Below are 21,640 nucleotides of genomic sequence, written 5' to 3'. Positions count from 1 at the left end.
CATGCGGGAAAAAGGCTCTCGGCCAAGAGGCGCTCCAGAAACTTTGGCCGATTCAGATGTTGAGGTTCCTCGGAGGAGAAAAGGAGGACAAGGACTCCTGGCTACAGGCCAGGATGAGCGCCATCCCCAAGAATTGTTCTCCTCAAAGAAGGTTGAGGTGGGAGAGCTCCCAAAAGGGAAACCAAGGCTCTTATGAAATTAGGAGACCACAAGAAGGAAGGTCCTTCCGTTCCTGCCAGTGAAGCACCAAGAGATCAATGGCGGAGTCATTCAGAAAGCTGGCCAGCCATCTCCACATCAACATGCATCATCCTGGTGCAAAGCCAGGACCCAAGTGGTCCAGAAATGAAGGGGCAGGAATGAAAAGTGGAAGGAAGGAAGGAAGGAAAGGTCTTCAAAGGGGAAGGGAACAACAAAGGGGAAGGGAAGGGAAGAGAAGGGAAGGAGGGAGGGAGGGAAAGAAGGAGGGAGGGAGGGAGGGAGGAAGGGTCAACAAAGGGGAAGGGGAGGGAAGAGAAGGGAAGGAGGGAGGGAGGGAAAGAAGGAGGGAGGGAGGAAGGAAGGGTCAACAAAGGGGAAGGGAGGGAGGGAAGAAGGAAGGAAGGTAGGAAGGAAGGGTCTCACACATGCTCTTCTCCTTCTGAAATTACTACTCTCACCATTCCAGACCCCTTACTGATCATTGCCCTCAAAGGATATTTACATTTGAACCAAAAGGTCCTTCACTCCACAGGACTTCCTAACTCCCCCTCTGCAGTGTCTTCTCGGTGGGGGACAAAGTGCCTTTTTGGGGGGGGGGAAAGAACCCGCCCCTTCCCCCATCCCCCCCACACACCTTCTATTCTTTTTTCTCTGGATCTTCTCCACCAACCCTTCCCTTCATGGGAAACCGAGTTTTTTTTAGCAGTGGGCAAAAGCAAACGCCAACCAGTCTCCAAGCCTGAATGGCCACCTTTGTGCTCTCGTAAAAGAGCCCTTTTGTTCCATCATTTAAAAAAAAAAGAGAGAGAGAGAGAGAGAGAGGCCGACCCAGCCCTGCTCACCTATGAAGTTGTTCCACTCATTCTCCAGCTCCCCCTGGTTGGCCAGGCATCCGCGCATGACGTTGAAACAGTAGTTGTAACAGGGCTTGATGGCCACGAAGCCACGGCAGAACGGGCAGTACATCATCTTGGTCAGGGCGCGAACCCCTTGGGGCGTGGGGTTGACCTTTGAGGAGAAGGGAGAGGGGCAACGGAGAGAGGAAGAAAGAGACACCATGTTATGGGAGCTGACCGTCACTTATAAATGTGTCTGAGGCCAGGAGGACACCATAATCTCTACCTACAAGGCCATAACTAAGAGTAAAGGTAGGTATGGAGGCCTCCCAGGGCTGTCAGTGACTCCTGGAGCTGCTGGCAGATGCGGTGAAGGTGTCCATGCTGTATCCAAGCCACCCTGGTGCAGTTTGTCCCAATCCTGCCCACCTCCAATGACCACCTTAAAAAAAAAACAGATGGAGAAGGAGAAGACACCAGGAGAACAAGACCACAACTGGAAGCTAAGACAGGTGGGACACCTTCCACAGCTATCAGTGACTCCTGGAGCTGGTACGGTGAAGGTATCTGTGCTGTATCCAAGCTATCTTGGTCTACTTTTCTGCCCACCTCCAATGACCACCTTAAAAAAAACAGAAGAAGGGGACACCAAGAGAACAGATGATCCTTCCTGGCTGATGGAATGAGAGCTTCCCTGTGATTCTACTCCCTTGGGAAGCCAACTGATTGCCAATGCCGATGACGGATATGGCAGAAGGAGGAGGAGGAGGAGGAGGAGGAGGAGGAGGAGGAGGAGGAGGAGGAGGAGGAAGGAGAAGCAGGAGGAGGAGGAGGAGGAGGAGGAGGAGGAGGGGGAGGAGAAGGAAGAAGAAGAAGAAGAAGAAGAAGAAGAAGAAGAAGAAGAAGAAGAAGAAGAAGAAGAAGAAGAAGAAGAAGAAGAAGAAGAAGAAGAAAAATTGAGATGCTTTCCCCCCTTCACCCCATTCTGACTTCAAAATCTGGAGACAGCACTTTGGTATTTGAACACCCAACCATCAACCTATCTCCGCATGAGTTGTCAACATATCACACCTTCTTCTGCGGAAGGACTGCATGGGGAATGGGACCCCAGTCCACGTTAAGGATTCTTACAATTATTTCAGTCATGCAAGAGAAAGACAGAAATAGATGCCAACAATACAGGTTTATTATTCGCAAGTTATTTTAATCCACTTCGCCACGTGTTTGTGTGGTGCGTGGGCAGTTTAGCACTGAGAGTTCCCGTTTTTAATTTTCAAAAATTATAGGCAGAAGGCTAAGAAATCTGTGAACTGCAGTCTGTTAAATTTCTCCAAGATGGTGAGGAGGATGACCAAATGGGGTCTTTACGCTGCCCGATAACTTGGGCAGTTTGCACAAACATCACACAACACAAGAGGGCACACACTGGACCAAAAGCAAACTTGGAAGAGATCAGCATCAATGGTGAATCTCACCATTTAAAGCACTTTTTCTGCAAAATTATGACAGGCTTCCTAGCCGAGCTTCACTTTGTACCGAGGCAGAGATTACAAGATTTGGCCAAAAATCCACACCATTTTCCTTCCTACAGTCTTTTTCCTCTCTTATTTAATCACCAAGTCAGGCTGATCATCCAAACTTTGATGACTTTAAAACTTGTGAACTTCAGCTCCCAGAATTCCCCAGCCGGTCATCCAATTCCAAAGGCTTTTTTTCCCCCCTTAATTTAGAGCAGGGTTTCCCAACTTGTGGACTTTTAAGACCTGTGGATTTCAATTCCCAGAACTCCCCGGCCAGAATTCTGGGAGTTGGAAGTCCTACTTAAGTCTTAAAAAGTCACCAAGGTTGGAGATCTCTTTCCTAGGTGATCCCATCCAATCAGAAAGCGAAGGATAACCTGCTGACACGACCAGCCCACCAGATTGGGCAACTTCATGAATAAAGTAAATTGGATTGGCTGACATTTCGGGGGAATCTTTCCATCGCTCCGTTGTCTTCTGATCTCAGGCAGTGATTGGGACCTCACGCCATTCGGAAGCCTGCCACTGCGACCATGCCATCGAATGCACCTGCCTTATTAGACCCCTTTCAAAACACCCCCGATTAATCACTTAATTGGGGCGTGGACCCACGCTGCTGCCAGAATCTATTCATGCCAAAAAAAAAAACCCCTCCTCTTTCCTTTTTTTGGCTCCAGCGTAATTTGAATGACATTTAGCCATATGGTCTTCATTACCGAGAAATTTCTCTAGTCTATGAGTTGCAAAATATCAGGTTTCTCTCTTGCATGAGTCACTGCGGGGTCTGGCATACATATTTCTCTCCCCCCCTTCTTTCCCCCCCGCTCCTTTCTTCTAAATATATATAATAAGAATGCCCCCCAAGGTTTGGGCAGGAAATCTCCGTGTCGCCCAGCAATTTAAACCTGGTTGATTTTAATGCCTGTCAGGGGTTCAATAATATTACAATTCCCCACGCCGACTTTTGCTATTTCCAAGGGGAAATGAGAGAATACGTTGAAGGAAAAGTTCTCATAGCCCAAAGAACTCCAAAAAAGCACACACACAAAAAATATGCATAAATTCCCATGGACTGAGAGCAAGGCGGTGGGTGGGAATGGACCACAAAACAGCCTCTCAAATTTGCAGCTGGGACTGAAATGTTGGGTGTCTGCGTTAATCTGCTCCTTGCAGTCAATTAGGCTGAATTTAAAGAGTGCCCTTAAGGACAAAAGATTTGCAAGGACCTGGCTCACGAATACATCTAGAGCTCTTTCTTCATTATCATCACCTTCCTTCCTTCCTTCCTTCCTTCCTTCCTTCCTTCCTTCCTTCCTTCCTTCCTTCCTTCCTCTCTTTCTCGTTTTTTTTTTCAAATTTAACAGAAGGAAAGCCTCAGTGGTTCTTGCTTGCACCATTTGAAAAAAGTGGAATTTTGCTCTATTAAAGCCAAATAAACGCACTGCCTTGTTTAGAATCTTCGTCTACAGATCTCAACTGTCGCATGAGGTTCTCCGTGAAGGTGGACTTACGGTGGGGCCAGCCATGGGAGGGTCGATGACCCCAATAGATGGATCCTTCTCCACTCTCACACTTTCTGACATTGTTTAATCTTTCCTACAAGATGACAACAGCAGCTGCACAACTGAAGTCCTTCCCCCGTTTGAATAGAATAAAAGAGTTGGAAGGGACCTTGGAGGTCTTCTAGTCCAACCCCCTGCCCAGGCAGGAAACCCTACACCACTTCAGACAAATGGTTATCCAACATCTTCTTAAAAACTTCCAGTGTTGGAGCATTCACAACTTCTGGAGGCAAGTTGTTCCACTGGTTAATTGTTCTCACTGTCAGGAAATTCCTCCTTAGTTCTAAGTTGCTTCTCTCCTTGATTAGTTTCCACCCATTGCTTCTTGTTCTACCCTCAGGTGCTTTGGAGAGTAGCTTGACTCCCTCTTCTTTGGGGCAGCCCCTGAGATATTGGAACACTTCTATCATGTCTCCCCTAGTCCTTCTTTTCATAAGACTAGAGATACCCAGTTCCTGCAACTGTTCTTCATATGTTTTAGCCTCCAGTCCCCTAATCCTCTTTGTTGCTCTTCTCTGCACTCTTTCTAGAGTCTCCACATCTTTTTTACATCGTGGCGACCAAAACTGGATGCCGTATTCCAAGCGTGGCCATACCAAGGCCTTATAAAGTGGTAGTAACTCTTCACGTGATCTTGATTCTATCCCTCTGTTAAGGCAGCCTAGAACTGTGTTGGCTTTTTTGGCAGCTGCTGCACACGGCTGGCTCATATCTAAATGGTTGTTTTATGTTTTTATGTTTATGTTTTATTAGATTTATATACCGCCCTACTCCCGAAGGACTCAGGGTGGTGAACAGGCACAAAATAAAATACATAGATACAAAAGTTAAGAACATAATTAAAACCAGATTAAATAATTTAATCCGAGACAATTAAAAATCCCAATAATTTAAAACAGATTAAAATTTCGATTTAAAAGTATTTTAAAACAGGGGAGAAAATTAGGCCAGGCCGGCTTGCTGGAATAGGAGAGTCTTAAGAGCACGGCGGAAAGTGCGCAGATCCGGGATCCTACGGGATCCGGGTTGTCCACTAGGACTCCAAGATCCCTCTCACAGTTACTACTTTGAGCAAGGTACCACATATACTGTACCTGTGCATTTTGGAGGTTTTATTTTTTTGTTTTTTTGTGCATGTGTGTTTGGACACACACTGCAGCTGCAATCTTGATTTCTTGGGTTCTCCCTACGATTTATTTTCAAATTTGAGCGATTAATGCGATCAGTTGTCTGGGATACCCCCTATGAAAAAGTGACCCCCCCACACACCTCAAATTGGTTCTGCAAGTTGCCCACCCCTGAAGCAAGAGCCCCCACTCACCGCAGAGACTTTGGCCACCACGTCCTTGGCCACAGCGAGGCCTTGGGCAAAGGTGCGAGCTGCCACGAAAGCCCGTGTCACTTGCAGCTTCAGCTTTCGTGGGACGTCTCCAAAGGGTTTCAGCTGCTCGGTGTATTTGCTGACGCACTCCAGGTACTCGTCCGAAAAGTGATACTGGGGGTTGACCAGACGGAACATGCGCTCGAGGAGACGGGCCCAAAAGTCATTCAGCATCTCTTCCAGGTTGACCCGGCCACCCGCGTAATATCGCTTCAGGTCCACAAAGAGGTCCTTAAACATCTCCGCGTTCTGCGTGTACAGGAGGCCATAAGTCCGTACAAACATGTCGTTCAAGGATTTCTCGGCGTTGTCCAGGAGCTCTCTGAAAAATTCTGGAGGAAGAGAAAGAAGAAACTGACTGCGAGGAACGGGTCACCATCTAAGGCAGTGTTTCTCAACCTTGGAAGCCTGAAGATGGGTGGACTTCAACTCCCAGAATCCCCCAGCCAGCAGCGCTGGCTGGGGGATTCTGGGAGTTGAAGTCCACCCATCTTCAAGCTACCAAGGTTGAGAAACACTGATCTAAGGCAACGTTCTGGAGAACATTCCACCAATGTTTGGAAGGAATCAGCGGTGTCCACAGGTTAGGATGGAAAGTCAAAATGGTAACCATGATTGTATGGTTGAAAAGACTGTAGCTGTTTTTTACATACGGCACATGTTTTTTTTTAAAAAAAAGGGGACAGGGGCTTTGGACACAGGATGGTAATCCCCACCTTGATCTTTTGACCCTCCTGCAGATGCTGTGACAGGAATATTACCTACAATATGCTGAAGCTTCTCTATTCTTCGACTAGAAATAGGATAATAAGCAAAAGATTTAAGAGTTAATCAAGAAGGGAGAATATTCTGAATCGTTTTCTGACACAAGTACAGAAGCAGCCAACTCAATAAGTCCATTTCTTACTGATGCTTTTTAACCTATATTCCTATTATGTCAAATCTAGAGGTCCAAGTCAATTTACCCCCAAATAAGCATCAAAACAGTGAAGACAACCTTATCTGGATACATAGATGATATGTTCATCACCAAATCAATGTTGGTTAAGTTGACTTAAACTCGATTACCTGAACCCAGATCATGTGATCTGTTCAAGGCTCAACATATCATCCAAACCCAAGAAAAGAAGGTTGAATCTACGCCTACTGTAGAACGCGACTGTCAAGTCTTCACAAAGAAGAGTACAACTTCAGAACCTCCATCATCTTTCAGGAGTTCAGCAAGGATGGGAACTATGGGCTCTGCTATCACAGCGTTGGCCAAGTGGACATGCAATGGTCTTTGGAGGACCCAAGAAAAAAGAAAACCAACCAGCCACAGGCAAGACAGGTTCGGAGCCATACAAGTGTGGGTTGTGGGAATATTCCACCCCACGCCTGGGAAATGCGACTTCAGAGAAGAGAGTTGAATGGGTGGGAGGAGGCCCTCTGCGGCCAGAAAGTACCGCCAGGATTGTGTTCAGGAAGGGCTCCTCAGAGAGATGTCAAGAAAGCCCAACGAGGAATATTTAATACCACCATGTAATCACCTAAGACAGGGGTCTACAACCTTATATACTCAAAGAGCCATTTGGACCCGTTTCCCACAGAAAAGAAAACACCGGGAGCCACAAAACCTGGGTGGGCGTGGCCAACTTGATGTCACTCACTTCCACCGGTCACATGACCCCCCCAAGCCACGCCTACCCAGCTGGTCATTAGGGCAGAGAACCAGTTGTTAAAAAACACTGGGAACCACAAAATCCTTTTGACATATCTCTCTCCCCCCTCCCTCCCTCTCTCCTTCTCTCTCCCCCTCTCTCTGTATCTCTCTCTCTCTCCCCCGCTCTCTGTCTCTGCCCCGGCCGCTTCTCCATCCCCCGCTGTTGCCCTTACCTTCTCAGCCAGGTGAGGAGTGACTGGGAGGGGAGGGCGAGGGGCGGGGCCAGCCAGTATTGGGATCACCTGACAAGGAGCCACAGCAGAGGGCCCAAAGAGCCACATGCAGCTCCGGAGCTGTAGGTTGCTGACCCCTGACCTAAGAAATATCTAATAGGGGACAGATGTTTGTAACATGAAACAGTTGGCCTTCTCCCAAAGATAAGGTGACCAACTTTTTTACAATGACGACACAAATAAATTGAAGAAAAAAAACATTGTAAATAAACATTTTATTCATTGCAACAATGAGTCTAATGCGTCCATGTGTGCCGTGTTGTGTTTCGGTAAGAAGTAAACAAAGCCACTTGCGTGCGGCACACTCCCTCAAAACAATTCTCCTGTGCGGAGCGCACGCTCTCATCATCACGTCTCGACGGACTGTACCGAGCCTTGACGAATCGTCATGTCAAATACAAATACGTCACCTCACATGCAACGGATCAGATCGGCATCGATCGAATACGGAGATTTACAGATCAGCCTTCCAATATCGAAAAGGAGGACGTGTAGGAGGACACTTTTCGAGAGAGGACGGAACTTACAAAAGAAGGACTGTCCTTCCCAAAGAAGGCCGATTGGTCACCTTACCAAAGAGGTTCTTTGCAAGATTACCACCAACCACCCATCCTGCGTGGAACGGTTGTATGATTTAATATCCCTCAAAACTGGCGAGAGCGGAGGAATCAGGCGGAGGACGAATTCACCGGGTGAGAGGATCCATAAGGCCGGGATTTGGACTACGCGTACCAAGCCCAGCCCTTCCTGGCAAGGTGAAAACGTTGGCGGAGGCTTCCTCCAGGGCTCTGGGTGTCTTCTCCAGGCCTGGGTCGGGCAAATATGTTTGAATCACACAAGCCTCTGTCCTTCGCCCTCAAAGGGGCAGTGTGTTCGACTCCAAAGAAGTGGTTAGAAACTGGAGCTGAGAGAGACAGGCAGCCGGGGGAAAATAACTTTGGCCCCCTTTGAATTTAAACCTTGTTTAAAGACAGACTGCAGTAGGTTGGAATTCAATATTTTTTTAAAAAAAATCTTCAAAGGGCTCCAGCACAAACAAGGTCTGAACTCAGGACATTTTGGGGAGGGGGGGGGGGGCTTTTCAAATACACCCAGAAGAAAGCTGCTTCTGAATGTCGCCCAAAGGTGCTTTTTCAGGAGACAACTGAAACAACTTTGTTTTTTTCTTTTGAAGACGTTTCGCTACTCCTCCAAGAAGCTTCTTCAACTCTGACTGAATGGTGAGGAGGGGAAGGATTGATACTCCTTGCAGACAGCTGGTCATTTGCATCCTTTTAGAGGGTTGTTGAGGCCACTTGGAGGTTTACCTGTGTCCTCAGGATCACCCGAGTTGTGCTCCTAGTTTCCTGTAGTCTGCCATTTTTCCCCCCCTCTGGAAATCCATTCCTACTCCCACACCATTCAAAGCACTGGAGGGTTTCAAAATTTTTACTACTGGCTCTGTGGGCGGGGCTTGGTGGGCGTGGCAAGGAAAGGATACTGTAAAATCTCCATTCCCACCCCACTCCAGGGGAAGGATACTGTAAAATCTCCATTCCCTCCCCACTCCAGGGAAAGGTTACTGCAAAATCCCCATTCCCTCCCGATCAGCTGGGACTCGGGAGACAGAGAATAGATGTGGGGCAGGGCCAGTCAGAATTTTTACTACCGGTTCTCCGAACTACTCAAAATTTCCGCTACCGGTTCTCCACAACCTGCTGAAACCCATCTCTGATTCCAAGGCTGTTCATCCCAAATTGTATAGCTAAAAGTCTGCAGAGATTCTCAGTCCTCCAGGTCATGGTTGTCCCAAAGGTGATTTTTCAAGAGGCATCTGAACTTCCTTGTTTGTTTTTCTTTTGAAGACGTTTCGCTTCTCATCCAAGAAGCTTCTTCAGCTCCATTCTCCACCATCCAGTCAGAGCTGAAGAAGCTTCTTGGTTGAGAAGCGAAATGTCTTCAAAAGAAAAAAAAAAACCAAGGAAGTCCAGATGCCTCCTGAAAAATCATCTTTGGGACAACCATGACCTGGATGGCTGAGAATCTCTACAGAGTTTTTCAAATGTAGCTGTGGGCTCTCGAGACGGACTTGGCCAGCAAAAGAAGAGCTTGAGGAACAGAAGCTAAGCAGAACCCTCAAGACAAAAGCTCCTGTCTGCATGGTGACCCCCCCTCCCACCCCTTGGCCAGGATTAGCACCAAGGTGTCTCCCCTTTCCCATGACTGGCACTTCCTGTCTGCATTTCTCTCCTCCTTTCTGCTAGGTTAAACAGGGTGGGAGGTATTAATTTCTAATTCACTTAATCATTTTGAAGGCTCGCTTCCTCTCTCTCTCTCTCTCCCCCCCCTCCCCGTCTTCCCCCCCCCCCACCAAATCCTCTGCCTTCCTGACCTTTAAATCGAAAGGCCAGATCGGTTTCCTCTTTGGACGCTTACCTGGAGAATAAAACCTCGGGATCACGTGGGCTCTGAAAATAACCATCCTGAACTCAAAAGGCCAGGCACGGAGGTTTTGGTGCATGGCCAGGTTTTTTTGGGGACTGGTCAGAATAAACGAAGAGTTGGAAGGGACCTTTGGAGGTCTTTGAGACCAACCCCCTATTCAAGCAGGAGTCTCCAACTTTTAAGGCTTGTGGACTTCAACTCCCAGGATTTCGCGGTCCACTTAGAAGTCCAGAAATCTTAAAACGTTTGCACACCAATTGCCTTATGATATTCTGGACAAATAACAGCCCAGTCTCTTCTTGAAAACCTCCAGTGATGGAGCAATTTCTGGAGGCAAGACAGAATTAACCACTGGTTAATTGTTGTAAATTCTCTTTATTGCTAATAAACTGCCAGTTGGTTGGGAAGGCCCTGGGTATGTCAAGAGCACGGCTGAGCACCCTGCAATCCCAATCTAGCCCCCCCCCCCGGGGTGAAATGCTCCCGGTTCGGACCAGATCGCCGGATCCGGTAGCGATGGCAGTGGGTGGTTCGGAGAACCGGTAGCAAAAATCCCTGAACTCTCCCCTCCCCATGCCCAGCTGAGCCACGCGATCATCAGAGGCTTTTTTTTTTTTTTTTTACTTTTAAAAGCATTTTTTCTACCACCTCTTCGGCCAAAAAAATGCTTTTAAAAGTAAAAAAAAAAAGCCTCTGATGATCGCACAGCTCAGCTGGGATCGTCAGAGGCTTTCAAAAGCATTTTTTCTACAATCTCTTCGGCTGAAGAGGTTGTCGAAAAAAAATGCTTTTAAAAGGCTCTGACGATCCCAGCTGAGTTGCCTGATCATCAGAGGCTTTTAAAAGCATTTTTTTTTTTTTTACAAACTCTTCGGTCAAAGAGGTTGTAGAAAAAAATGTTTTTAAAAGTTTTTTTAAAAAAAGTTGGCTACGCCCACTCAGTCACATTACCCCCCCCCCACCAAGCCACACCCACAGAACCGGTAGTAACAAATTTTACATTTCACTACTGCCTCCCTCCCCCCCAATTTCTGCAGCAGAACTGAGATTTGGGGTTGAATAAGCCATCGTTCCAAGAGGACAGCTGTTCCAGTTGTTCTGCCAGCCCAACAGCCTAATCCGAGAGAGGTTCACCAACCAGGCAAGTGGCTGGAGGTAAGTCGCTATTTAGCCCAGGTGAGAATTTGCTCTGAAGGTTGTTCTGGGGTTAAAGTATTAATTCTCCCCCTTGGAAGAAGGCAAGATCCATACTGATTAACGAGCCTCAAGGTGGCCCAGGAATAAAACCCTCCAACCTTGACGAGGGGTGTGAGTGAGAGAGAAAGAATGGTGGGTGGGCGAGTTGCTATCTTGACAGTTTGAAGGACAAAATGAATTGACGCCTTTTGTTTGTCTTGGGAGCAGGGCTTGTTCTCAAACACAAGCTGGACGTTTGAGAGATTACGTCCTTGTTTTTACAGCATTGTAAAAAAAAAAAAAGTGTGTGGTTTACAGTGGGGGGGGGGAGGGGGCAGGGTTTGCAAATCTGGAGCCTAGAAATTCTCAATGGGGAGGGTGAAGCCGGTCAAACCCCACTGCAGAAGCTGAAAGGGGGGGGGGGTTTCTTAGGAAGACCCTGAACTATGAATAGCCAGAGAGCTGTTGCTCCATTTGGCTTAGAATGAATTTGTGGTGATGGACACTGGACAAGGCCACGGGGAATTGTGTGTGTGTGTGTGGGGGGGATGCTGCCCCTTTTGCTGCATTTCTATTATTATTGTTGTTATTATTATTGATCATCGCACAGTCAGCCAGGTGTTCAGACTGGGTTGGGCATATTTGTCTACCTATCGAGTCCTTGCCAAGGACCTGGGATAGGCAGATCCGGATGTTTTGACGGTGTTACAGATCTCGTCGCAGGATGGAAGCAGTTCCAAGGAAAGCTGCCTTCTGCAATTGACTGATGGCAAATTTGTCAATGCCAATGGTGTTCAAGTATTGTTGTTGTTGTTGTTATTGTTGTTATCATTATATTATTATTATCATCAACATCATCACCCTATTTTCCAAAGCACTGAGGGCAGGACAAGAAGTAATGGATGGAAATTAATCAAGGAGAGAAGCAACCTAGAACTAAGGAGACATTTTTTGACAGTTAGGACAATTAACCAGTGGAACAACTTGCCTCCAGAAGTTATGGATGCTCCATCACTGGAGGCTTCTAAGAAAAAGAGACTGGACAGCCATTTGTCCGGAATTGTGTAAAGTTTCCTGCCTGAGCAGGATTGAACTAAAAGACCTCCAATCTCCCTTCCAGATCTGTCATCCTGCTCACTTTCTCCAAGTCTACCGAGGATTACAACGCATGAACCCATGAATACTAATGAGCTTGGCTGTGCAATCCTTATTAATTTCCGTCTGAGCCATGGACAGGGAAAAGAAATTCTAAATAATGATAAAACCTCTTTTGGTGGATGAAGGACTTTGATTTCCCTCTTTGCAACGGCCCTAATTCAGATCAAGAGGGACCCTGCTGATTACCCCAGATCCCCCTCAACGGATTTCTAGGCCCTCTCATACTAACCCAGGTCATTTCCTGCAAAGACAGGTCTAGCCCTTTCGTGGGGCAGAAAGGGGTCATAGCAAGCTGCCAGGCAGGCGAAGGGCTGGGAAACAAGACAGGGCCCACTCACAAGTTCGGTCCCCGAAATGTTGGTGGACCTGTGGCAGGAACTGCCAGGCGTACGCCATCTATGTGCCAGAATCGGGGAGAAGGTGTGAGCAGCCTCTGGATGGGGACATCAAAACAGACGGGCTCTTCCTGTTAAATCTTCCACCTCTCCAGACTTCAAAAATTGGGGGGTGGGGAGGATGTTTTGGTCTGCCCAGCGATTCAACGGAAACCATTTCTGGAGAGGACGATGGGGCCGGGAGACAGGGAGGGTCTCAAAACCTTCCAGGGTGTGGAAACGGGAACTTAAGTCCCTCTGGTTTTTAATCTAGCACAATGCTCAATTCATCCTGGTCAACTCTTTCTCTAAACTGGGAGCGTCCAACCTTTTTTAAGACCTGTGGACTTCGACTCCCAGAATTCCCCAGCCAGCAACCAATCTAGCTGGGGAATTCTGGGAGTCGAAGTCCACAAACCTTTAAAAAGTTGCCAAGGTTGGATCTCCTTGCCCTAAACATTTGCTAGATAGCCGAACGAAAGTGTCTCTGCCCTGGACAGACTCGTCTTCTGCAATTTGACTCCCCGGACGTCTCCTGACACCTCTCTTGTGTCTCCCCCAGGATCAGAAGATCTGAGCAAAGAGCCTTCCAAGAATTCCAGAGAGCCATTTGGTTTGGCGGACCATCTGTTAGCACTTATCGGCACAGGAAAGAGAGAAAAACAGAAAGAGAGAGAGAGAGAGAGAGAGAAAGAGAAAGAAAGAAAGAAGGAAGGGAAGGAGGGGAGGGAAGCCCAGCTGAGTTTGCATTTGTAATTAAAGAAGCTTTAGAGAGGGAGGGGCAAGAAAATGTGCTTGGGGCGGTGGACACGAAGACTTGCAAGCCATCTGTCTGCCTTGCCAAAAAAAAAAAAAATCCTCCCCAAAATGTCAATTTGCTGGGCTTTTCTGCAGCTGGGAGACAGGCCAGCAAGGGCAGCCCTGAACGGTTATTCCTAGTTGGACGGCTGCCCGAGCGCCAGTAAACAGTTCGTACCTCCCTTCCCCCCCCCCCCAGGGTTTTTACATGGCCAGAACTGACTCCCACCCATACGGGGGGAAAAAAGAAAAAAAAAGATGTTGAGACTCTACAAAACGATTGGGGAATCTGAAGGCCAAAACCTACCGGTGAATGGTTTACGGGAAAGGGACAAGGGGCGGCAGGAGAAGCAGCTTTACCAATATGGAAAGGCGGCAACCTGTTCTCCGAAACAACCTGAAGGCAGGTTTTGAGAAACAACGGATGGAAACTAACCGAGGGGAGAAGCAACCTGGAATTAAGGAGAAACTTCCGAGCGGTGAGAACAATCGATAGAAGTTGTGGGTTGCTCCATCCTTGGAAGGTTTTTAAGACCAGAGGTGGGTTTCAGCAGGTTCGGACCAGTTCTGGCGAACTGGTAGCGGAAATTTTGAGTAGTTCGGAGAACCGGTAGTAAAAATTCTGACTGGCCCCACCTCCATCTATTCTCTGCCTCCCGAGTCCCAGCTGATAGGGAGGAAATGGGGATTTTGCAGTATCCTTCCCCTGGAGTGGGGTGGGAATGGAGATTTTAAAGTAGCCTTCCCCTGCCACGCCCACCAAGCCTTGCCACGCCCACCAAGCCACACCCACAGAATCAGTAATAAAAGAATTTGAAGCCCACCACTGGGGATAGCCATTTGTCCAGAATGGCATACAGTCTCTTGCTCAAGCACGGGGTTGGACTAGAAGACCTCCAAGGTCCCTTCCGACTCTTGTTATTCTGTATTCCCTGAAAGCCACCCTTTTGCTTCCTGCTGGGAAGGGGAACCTCCAGCCCTCGTCTGGCTGCCCCCCACCCCATCTCTCTGCTCAGAGAAAGGTCGGATTGAGTGGGGGCTCCCTCGGTCCTATCTTTTCCTTCCTGGGGGGAGGGGGGCGGAACCTGGCTTTTAAGGCCATCGACAGTCCTATCCCACTACCCAAATCCAGCTAGTGATGATGATGGGGGTGGGGGTGGAGAATGCACCTTCAAGTCTTCCTTTTTAACTCCTGGCGACCCGCCTGGATAGATTTTGCTCCATGGCGACCAGTTGAGAACCCCCGGAAGAAAATGCCCATCCCTCTTTTGTTCCTGCCCCCCCTTCGCCCCCCTCTTTGCTCGCCTCTTGGGGTCAGATTTCAGCCCGTCCCTTCCCAGGCTGCCTGTGCTGCCGTCCGTCACAACTGCACTTTGAAGGGTAACAGCTAATGGCGGAGAAGCCACAAAAGCAGAAAGGTGCAACTTTTAACTCTGGCGAAAACCACCTAAGCAAAATAGGTTCCGAAATGACCTTTGAGGTCCCGTGTTGTTTTAAGATCTCCTTGCAAAGCCATGCAAGAAATAAAGAGACTATTTTCCTTTGTCCGAAAGGCTGCTGAGGCGGAGGTTATGCCATGAATGAAAGAGCTGGAAATCAGCATTTCCCAACAACAACAACAAAATAATAATGGGGAGAATAATCCCACCTGAATCTCGGTTTCCAATCCCCACAGTAACCCATGAACCACCAATACTCCAGAACCATCAGACTGAGACTTGGGACGAGTCAACAGGGTTTTATGGGAGCCACAGGTTGAAATTTAGGTTCCAGGTTTTATGTGGGCATTTAGGAACCACAAGTGGAAACGTGGTCGCGTTCCCCATGTGGGCCACTCAAAGAGACTCCATCAATGCATCTGCTGGCTGTGTTTGCACCAAGCAAGGGTTATTCTAACCTTGGTTACAGACCTCAGGTGTCACCCAGCAAGAGAAGCCATGGGAGAGGAGAGGAGACAAGACAAAAGAGGAGGGGAGGAGAGGAGACAAAGGAGGAGGGAAGGGAAGAAGAGAGAAGGGCAGGGGAGAAGAGAGGAGACAGGAGGGGAGAAGAGGAGAGGAGACAAAAGAGGAGGGGAGGGGAGAGGAGAGGAGGGGAGAAGAGAGGAGGGGAGGGGAGGAGGAAAGGAGACAAAAGAGGAGGGAAGGGAAGAAGAGAGAAGGGCAGGGGAGAAGAGGAGGAGAGGAGACAAAAGAGGAGGGGAGGAAAGGGGAGGAGACAGGAGAAGAGAGGAGGGGAGGGAAGAAGAGACAAAAGAGGAGGGAAGGGGAGAGGAGAAGAGAGGAGGGGAGGGGAGGAGGAAAGGAGACAAAAGAGGAGGGAAGGGAAGAAGAGAGAAGGGCAGGGGAGAAGAGAGGAGACGGGAGGGGAGAAGAGGAGAGGAGACAAAAGAGGAGAGGAGAAGAGAGGAGGGGAGGAGGAAAGGAGACAAAAGGGGAGGGGAGGGGAGGGGAGGGGAGAAGAGAGTAGACAGGATGGGAGAAGAGGAGACCAAAAGAGGAGGGGAGGGGAGGGGAGGGGGAAGAGGAAGGAGGGACCCAAACTAGCCCTGTCTGAAAGAGCCTCCAACACGTGACTCTTGATTCAGAAGCCGCCCAGGAGCAGGGACTCACCATCAAACTTCTTGTATCGCGAACCGAAGGTGCCTTGCAAATTGTTGCTCAGCTCGACAACGGCATGGCTGAAATCTTGCCTGCTCTGCTGCCAGTACTTCTCCTCCATGGCCTGGGAACAGCAGGTGTAGCCTTGAGGGCAAACTTTCAAGTGATCACCTAAAAAAAAAAACAACAACACACACACAAACATCAAAGGGAGCACTTGAGCACCCATGGCCACGCCAACCCCCTGGAAGCTTCGCCGCGCCAATCTCCACAAAGCAAGTTCCCGGTAGGTATTTCGTAAGGGCATCTTATTCAACCTGCCCAACCTCTTGCAACTCCACTCAGGGTGGGTTACCCAAGGTAAGCCTCCTAAAAGCAAGGATTAGGAATAATTCAGAACAAAACCGGGAGTCATCATAAATCAACCAGCCCACCAGACAGAGGCTGAGTTAAGGGCCCAATAAAACAAATCTGTCTCTAGCAATCTTCTAAAAACCACAAGGGAGCCTCCAAGATGTGTGTGGGGGGGGGGGGGAAGGCCCCAGAGAAGACCTTTGTTTCATCCTCGTGCTCATGACCTCAGAGAGAGGTTAACAGATGTGCAAACTCACTGCCACAACAGTGCAAGAACTCAAGTGAAACGGTGACTGCGTTTTTGCATGGCACTAAGCTAGGATTCGTGGCTTGGTTGGCAGCCATCACACCGAGATTACCAGGGCTCTACACAGCTTTCACACAACTTCAATGTATGGCAGTGTGGCCCTTGCAAGACAGCAACTCAGCCCAGCCCCGTTGGCATAAAGATTCACGCTTCTTGTGATCTTTGTTTGAACCCTGCCCCTAACCATTTCAACATGTTTTCCGATCAGAGTCATCTTTTTCAGTCGAGTAAATCCGTCCTTAAATCCATGTCTCAGACCCAAAATTGCAGGCTGAGTCACGGACGAGCGTCACGCCTGCCTTGGCCGCAGCTTTCCTGTTTTCTCCGTTTGAAATTTTATGGGCCAAGGACAAAGAACCAGCCTGTAGCACGCATCACCTTTTGGGTACCCCTTGTTTGAGCAGGGCTGTTGTTGAGAAGCAGCCCCGTTCAGCAACACAACCTCCAGACTCAAATCAAATCGAACAGAAATGTAGGAGAATAGGCTGAGCTGGACGGCGGAGTTAAATATGTCATCAGTTTAGAAGCAGCTGGCCAGCCCAGAAATGCCCTTTGAGTCTTCTCTGCCTATTCGGCCACATCTTTTCAGATTTTCTGATGCTTGCCACTCGCAGCCTTATCTGTACAACCCAACAAGTCACCCACAGCCTAAATCACAATCCCTGATACTTGGTTTACAGCTCAGTATGTGGTGTTAGCTCAGAAAATAAACCACAGGCAAAGATGTCTTGCTAACAACCTTGATCCAAAGGAGTGTCCACCCTTCTCGCACACAGACCCTGATAGAAAATGTCTTCATTTTCAAAAATTATCTGTAGGTAGGATCATTCACCTTCTTTGTTTACCTTCCCTGATTTCAGGGAAGCTTCCACCACCCAATGTCCATCAACTGTAAGATCAGAAGTGGTCAACAAGGTCACAATGACCACCGTTGGCCAAATCCAGCTGAGCTCAAGACTCTCCACCCTGCCGCCTTGGCTCTTCCGTCATCCTTCCTCTTCGGAAGTACTTGGTCAGCTTTTTTAGCTTACATGCCATCCTCGCTCCTGGACACACCAGCGTGCATTGTCCCCTCTTAATGGTTTACGACTTCCCCTGAAAATCAGCCATCAAAAGAATCCGAGGCTAATCCAATTTCACACTCAACTTGCCCTGGTCTCCTTATCAAGAGAGATTAAGGTTCCTCTTATCACTGCTAATTAACATGCTTGCTGGAGAATTCTGCTGAACAGAGAAAGACCAAGAAAGCATCTGAAATACACAACGAATCAGGAAAGACAACACAAAAGGATTTTTTTTTTTTTGTTGCTTACAAAAACGGGCACACACAAACAAGGCTCTCCTTGGTCACCAGGAGCAAAAATGATCTGTGGTCGGATCCAGCTAAGAGGGACCACCCAACCCAATTCCCCCAGCCATCACCAATGACGCAGAAAGAGGACGTTCTCCATTATTCATTGTGCAACCGCAATTTTATTTATTTTGGGGGGGGATTTGCCTTTCAACCCACAGCTGGAGGTGGGATGCACAGCAAACCCTCCTTCCATTTCCACCCCACAATAAGCAACCGAAGGGCATCGTTTCACTCCTACCCAAAGAAAAGATTATGATCATTAATAAATTTCACGATGCCACAAAATGTTGGGTCCCATTCTGGCAAAAATGATTTAACGTCCCAAACAGCTCCTAGGAGGAACTTAACATACTTTCTGCCGTGTGGGCTTGCTCAGTTGCTCCTTGCAAAAACCAGACATTTTTAAGTTATTCCTGCGGTACAAACTTAAAAATACTTTGCACCACCCGAGATGGATGGGATTTTATTCTTTAAAATCACTCCTCCCCAACCCCCGCTCCATTTTACTTACTGACAAATTGAGGCTTGTGGATTTACAACGGAAAGAATGCAAGGCACGGGAAAAAACAGCAGAGAGATTTATGCCGTGCGCACTTAAGAGCCAAAAGTTACATTAAGAAAACTTAATTCTGTTCTGGAAACAAAAGAAAGAAATGAGAGAAAGAAGTCTGCCTCTTTACATAGTCCCACTTCCGTTTCTCTTTCCAAATCCTACTTTTACAACCCCAGAAGTCCTGCCTCCCAAACACAACTGCCTATAAATAACTTGCAAACTTTTCTCCTTGCGTGAAACAAAAGTCCATTGAGATTTATGGCTGTAATCATAGGTCATAATAGGGCGCAAAGCAGAATAATCATTAGGTTTCAACAATGAAACCGAAAAAGAGAGGAGAAGAATAGAACTAATTAATAAATCAAGATAAAACGTGAAACCTATCTGATGAAAGGCCAGCAAGAAACTCTAATCTTCTATAAATCATGAAAAACTAATCTTAAAGCTACAGGCTTAGCTAAAATCTAGATAAGTCGACTGGATAAAGAAGCCTCTTTCGAAACTTAATTGTAAAATTTGCCACTTTCCTAAATCCTATGCAAGACTTGTTTGCAGAAGGGCCTCAATCTGATCTCTGAATTAATCCGTTTTCGGGTAATACACCCAATTAGCTCAATGGGCCAGGTTCACACGATGCTTGCAGAATCAGCTTGCTGTCCGAAGCATCTGAATGAAAAGCAAAGGATGGAAACCAATGAAGGACAGAACCAACCTAGAACTGAAGAGAAATTTCATGACAATGAGAACAATTAACCAGTGGAACAGCTGGCCTCCAGAAGTTGTGGATGCTCCATCACTGGAGGCTTCTAAGAAGAGCCTGGACAGTCCAGAAAGGTATGGGATCTCCTGGCTGAGCCAGGTGTTGGGACTAGAAGACCTCCAAGGTCCCTTCCAACTTTGTTCTGCGTTGTCCTGTATTCTGTAGATCGCTCAAAGGCCAACTGCAGGTTGGAAATACACACGTGAATCGAGGCAAAAATTTATGGCATCTCAGGTGCGTGACTCCATGCAGAAGTAATCCAGGGGAATAAATTTTCATTGCTGGCTGCAATCAAGGTAACAGCAGGGAAGGATTCCTTTGCTGTCCCCATATGCTTTTCTCTACCTACCTAAATGTAGCTGGAAGTTGGCCCACCCATCTTCAAGTGGTTACGGTTGAGAAATACGGCACTAGAGACTGGGACCCTTAAAAGACACAGTTCCCATCCACCAGGGGTGAAATCTACTTATCTTCCCTACCGTTTTGGAAGTGCGTGCTCCACCTGCACGTGTCACATGCGATTTTGGACCCTCTGCACATGCGCAGAGGGTTAAAACCAGGAAGTAACGACGTCCGGGCAAAGCTTCGCACTGTCGCCGCTACCAGTTCACCAAATCTGAACCGGTACGAACCGGTAGCTTTTCACCCCTGCCATCCACCTAATTTCCTTCTCAAAGGATTTATGGCTGCTCCATTCATACACGTTGCATCTCCCCCTTCCCAACATTCAGGATTTAATCAAAATCAACCTCCCCCGCCCTCCCACACCTCTGCATTTCCAAAACCCTCCCTTGCAATAGGCCTAAAATCACCTTTCCCAGTCCCCACCCCGCCTTGCTTAGGTCCGTCACTCAAGTGTTTGTGGGAGCCTCCGAAAGGAATTTCTCCTAAGAGCGGTGAGCGGAATGGCGCTTGCAAAAGCAATTCTCTTAAAAATGGTGCCCTGTGTTAAACAAAGCCCACCCACCCACCCCCCGGTTCCACAAACGTCCATTATGGGGGTGGGGGGGTTTTTTGGTCATTAATTAATCTAAGCCAACTGCCAATATCACTTGCAAGTTCCCAAGCCAGAGAGATTAGGAGCTTTCTAATAAGGATGATTAGAAGTGAGTGGGACCTTCAATGGCCTTCTTGAATTCCACATTCCATGCCTAATTCGGAGGGAGGGGACCCATTCTGGTTTTCTCCCCCCACCCCCTTTGCTCCAGCACCATTTCCTATCAGAAACTTACATCCTGTTCCTTCTCGGAGAAGCGGGGCAAATAATTAGGCTTAATCCTCGTGAGCTCGGCATGTTTCCCTTTGAATCCACATTCCTTCATGCAAACAACTGCCCTTTTTCAAGAGAGAAAAATCACCTCTCATTACGGCCATCTTCTTGGCTGGAGAAAGGAGGTCGTGACCTTCCTTTGCCTGTAGCCTTCTAACCTCTGGTTCCTGACTGTGCCTCCCAATTGGGGAATCGCCCCCCCACCCCTCCCCTCCTCAGTCAACCCCAACCGGTATGAGCAGATCATTACTGAAATGAGGAAAGTTCAAATGTTTCAAGCTGAACGACAACAAAGAAGCATCACAAATTAAGAACGCAACAAACCCATGAAGCCAAGGTGTCCCCTCCTACCCAAGCGGAAGTGCCCAGAAGCCCATTTTAATAAGGCAACTGGCATGCTTATTTATTCTGCAGAAAGCCCACTGTATACAGAAGACCCCTTCTTAATAAGCTGCCTCTTCTCATGCTGCTTCTTCAATCAAATCAGATACTGAACGCAATGAAACTTGGGTCTGTGGTTGAGCTCAACTCATAGTTTTGGGCAGGGGTGAAATCCAGCAGGTTCTGGAGAACCGGTAGCGGAAATTTTGAGCAGTTCGGAGAACCAGTAGCAGAAATTTTGAGCAATTTGGAGAACTGGCAAATACCATTTCTGGCTGGCTCGAGTGGGGTGGGAATGGAGATTTTGCAATATCCTTCCCCCAGGAGTGGGGAGGGAACGGGGATTTTGCAGTATCCTTTCCCTGGAGTGGGGTGGGAATGGAGATATTGCAGTATCCTTCCCTTGCCACGCCCACCAAGCCACACCATGCGCACCAAGCCATACCCACAGAACCAGTAGTAAAAAAATTTGGATTTCACTGCTGGTTTTGGGTCTCCACATTCCTCAACTATAAAATGCACTCAAAAATACCAGCTTAGTGGCGTTGATTCTTCACAAACCAGAAGGTTTCTTGGAATCATCCACTATCAAGGAGGACCTCCTGAAAAGTAAAGGAATCCAAATGAAAGCAACCCTAGTTGACATCTGTCCATCTTAACTCCACCTTTAGTATCAGGATCTCCTTTGATTTTGGA

At 47.8% G+C, this 21,640-nt stretch overlaps 1 protein-coding gene across 1 annotated transcript in view; it reads right to left on the bottom strand.

Moving 5' to 3' along the window:
• GPC4 (glypican 4) overlaps positions 1–21,640 on the bottom strand; it is a 42,205-nt gene that overhangs the window by 5,974 nt on the left and 14,591 nt on the right. The window contains exons 2-4 of the mRNA XM_070951890.1: positions 15,978–16,136; positions 5,441–5,832; positions 1,044–1,209 (exon numbers count right to left, since the gene is read on the bottom strand). Of these exons, the coding sequence (XP_070807991.1) occupies positions 1,044–1,209; positions 5,441–5,832; positions 15,978–16,136 (717 nt within the window). The remainder of the gene's footprint in view (positions 1–1,043; positions 1,210–5,440; positions 5,833–15,977; positions 16,137–21,640) is intronic.

Source organism: Pituophis catenifer, unplaced genomic scaffold (assembly GCF_029215685.1).
Source record: "Pituophis catenifer annectens isolate HBS135680 unplaced genomic scaffold, rPitCat1.0.hap2 SCAF_11, whole genome shotgun sequence".
In the NCBI taxonomy this organism is placed as follows: domain Eukaryota; kingdom Metazoa; phylum Chordata; class Lepidosauria; order Squamata; family Colubridae; genus Pituophis; species Pituophis catenifer.
This window is presented reverse-complemented; position numbering and strand designations above follow the sequence as displayed.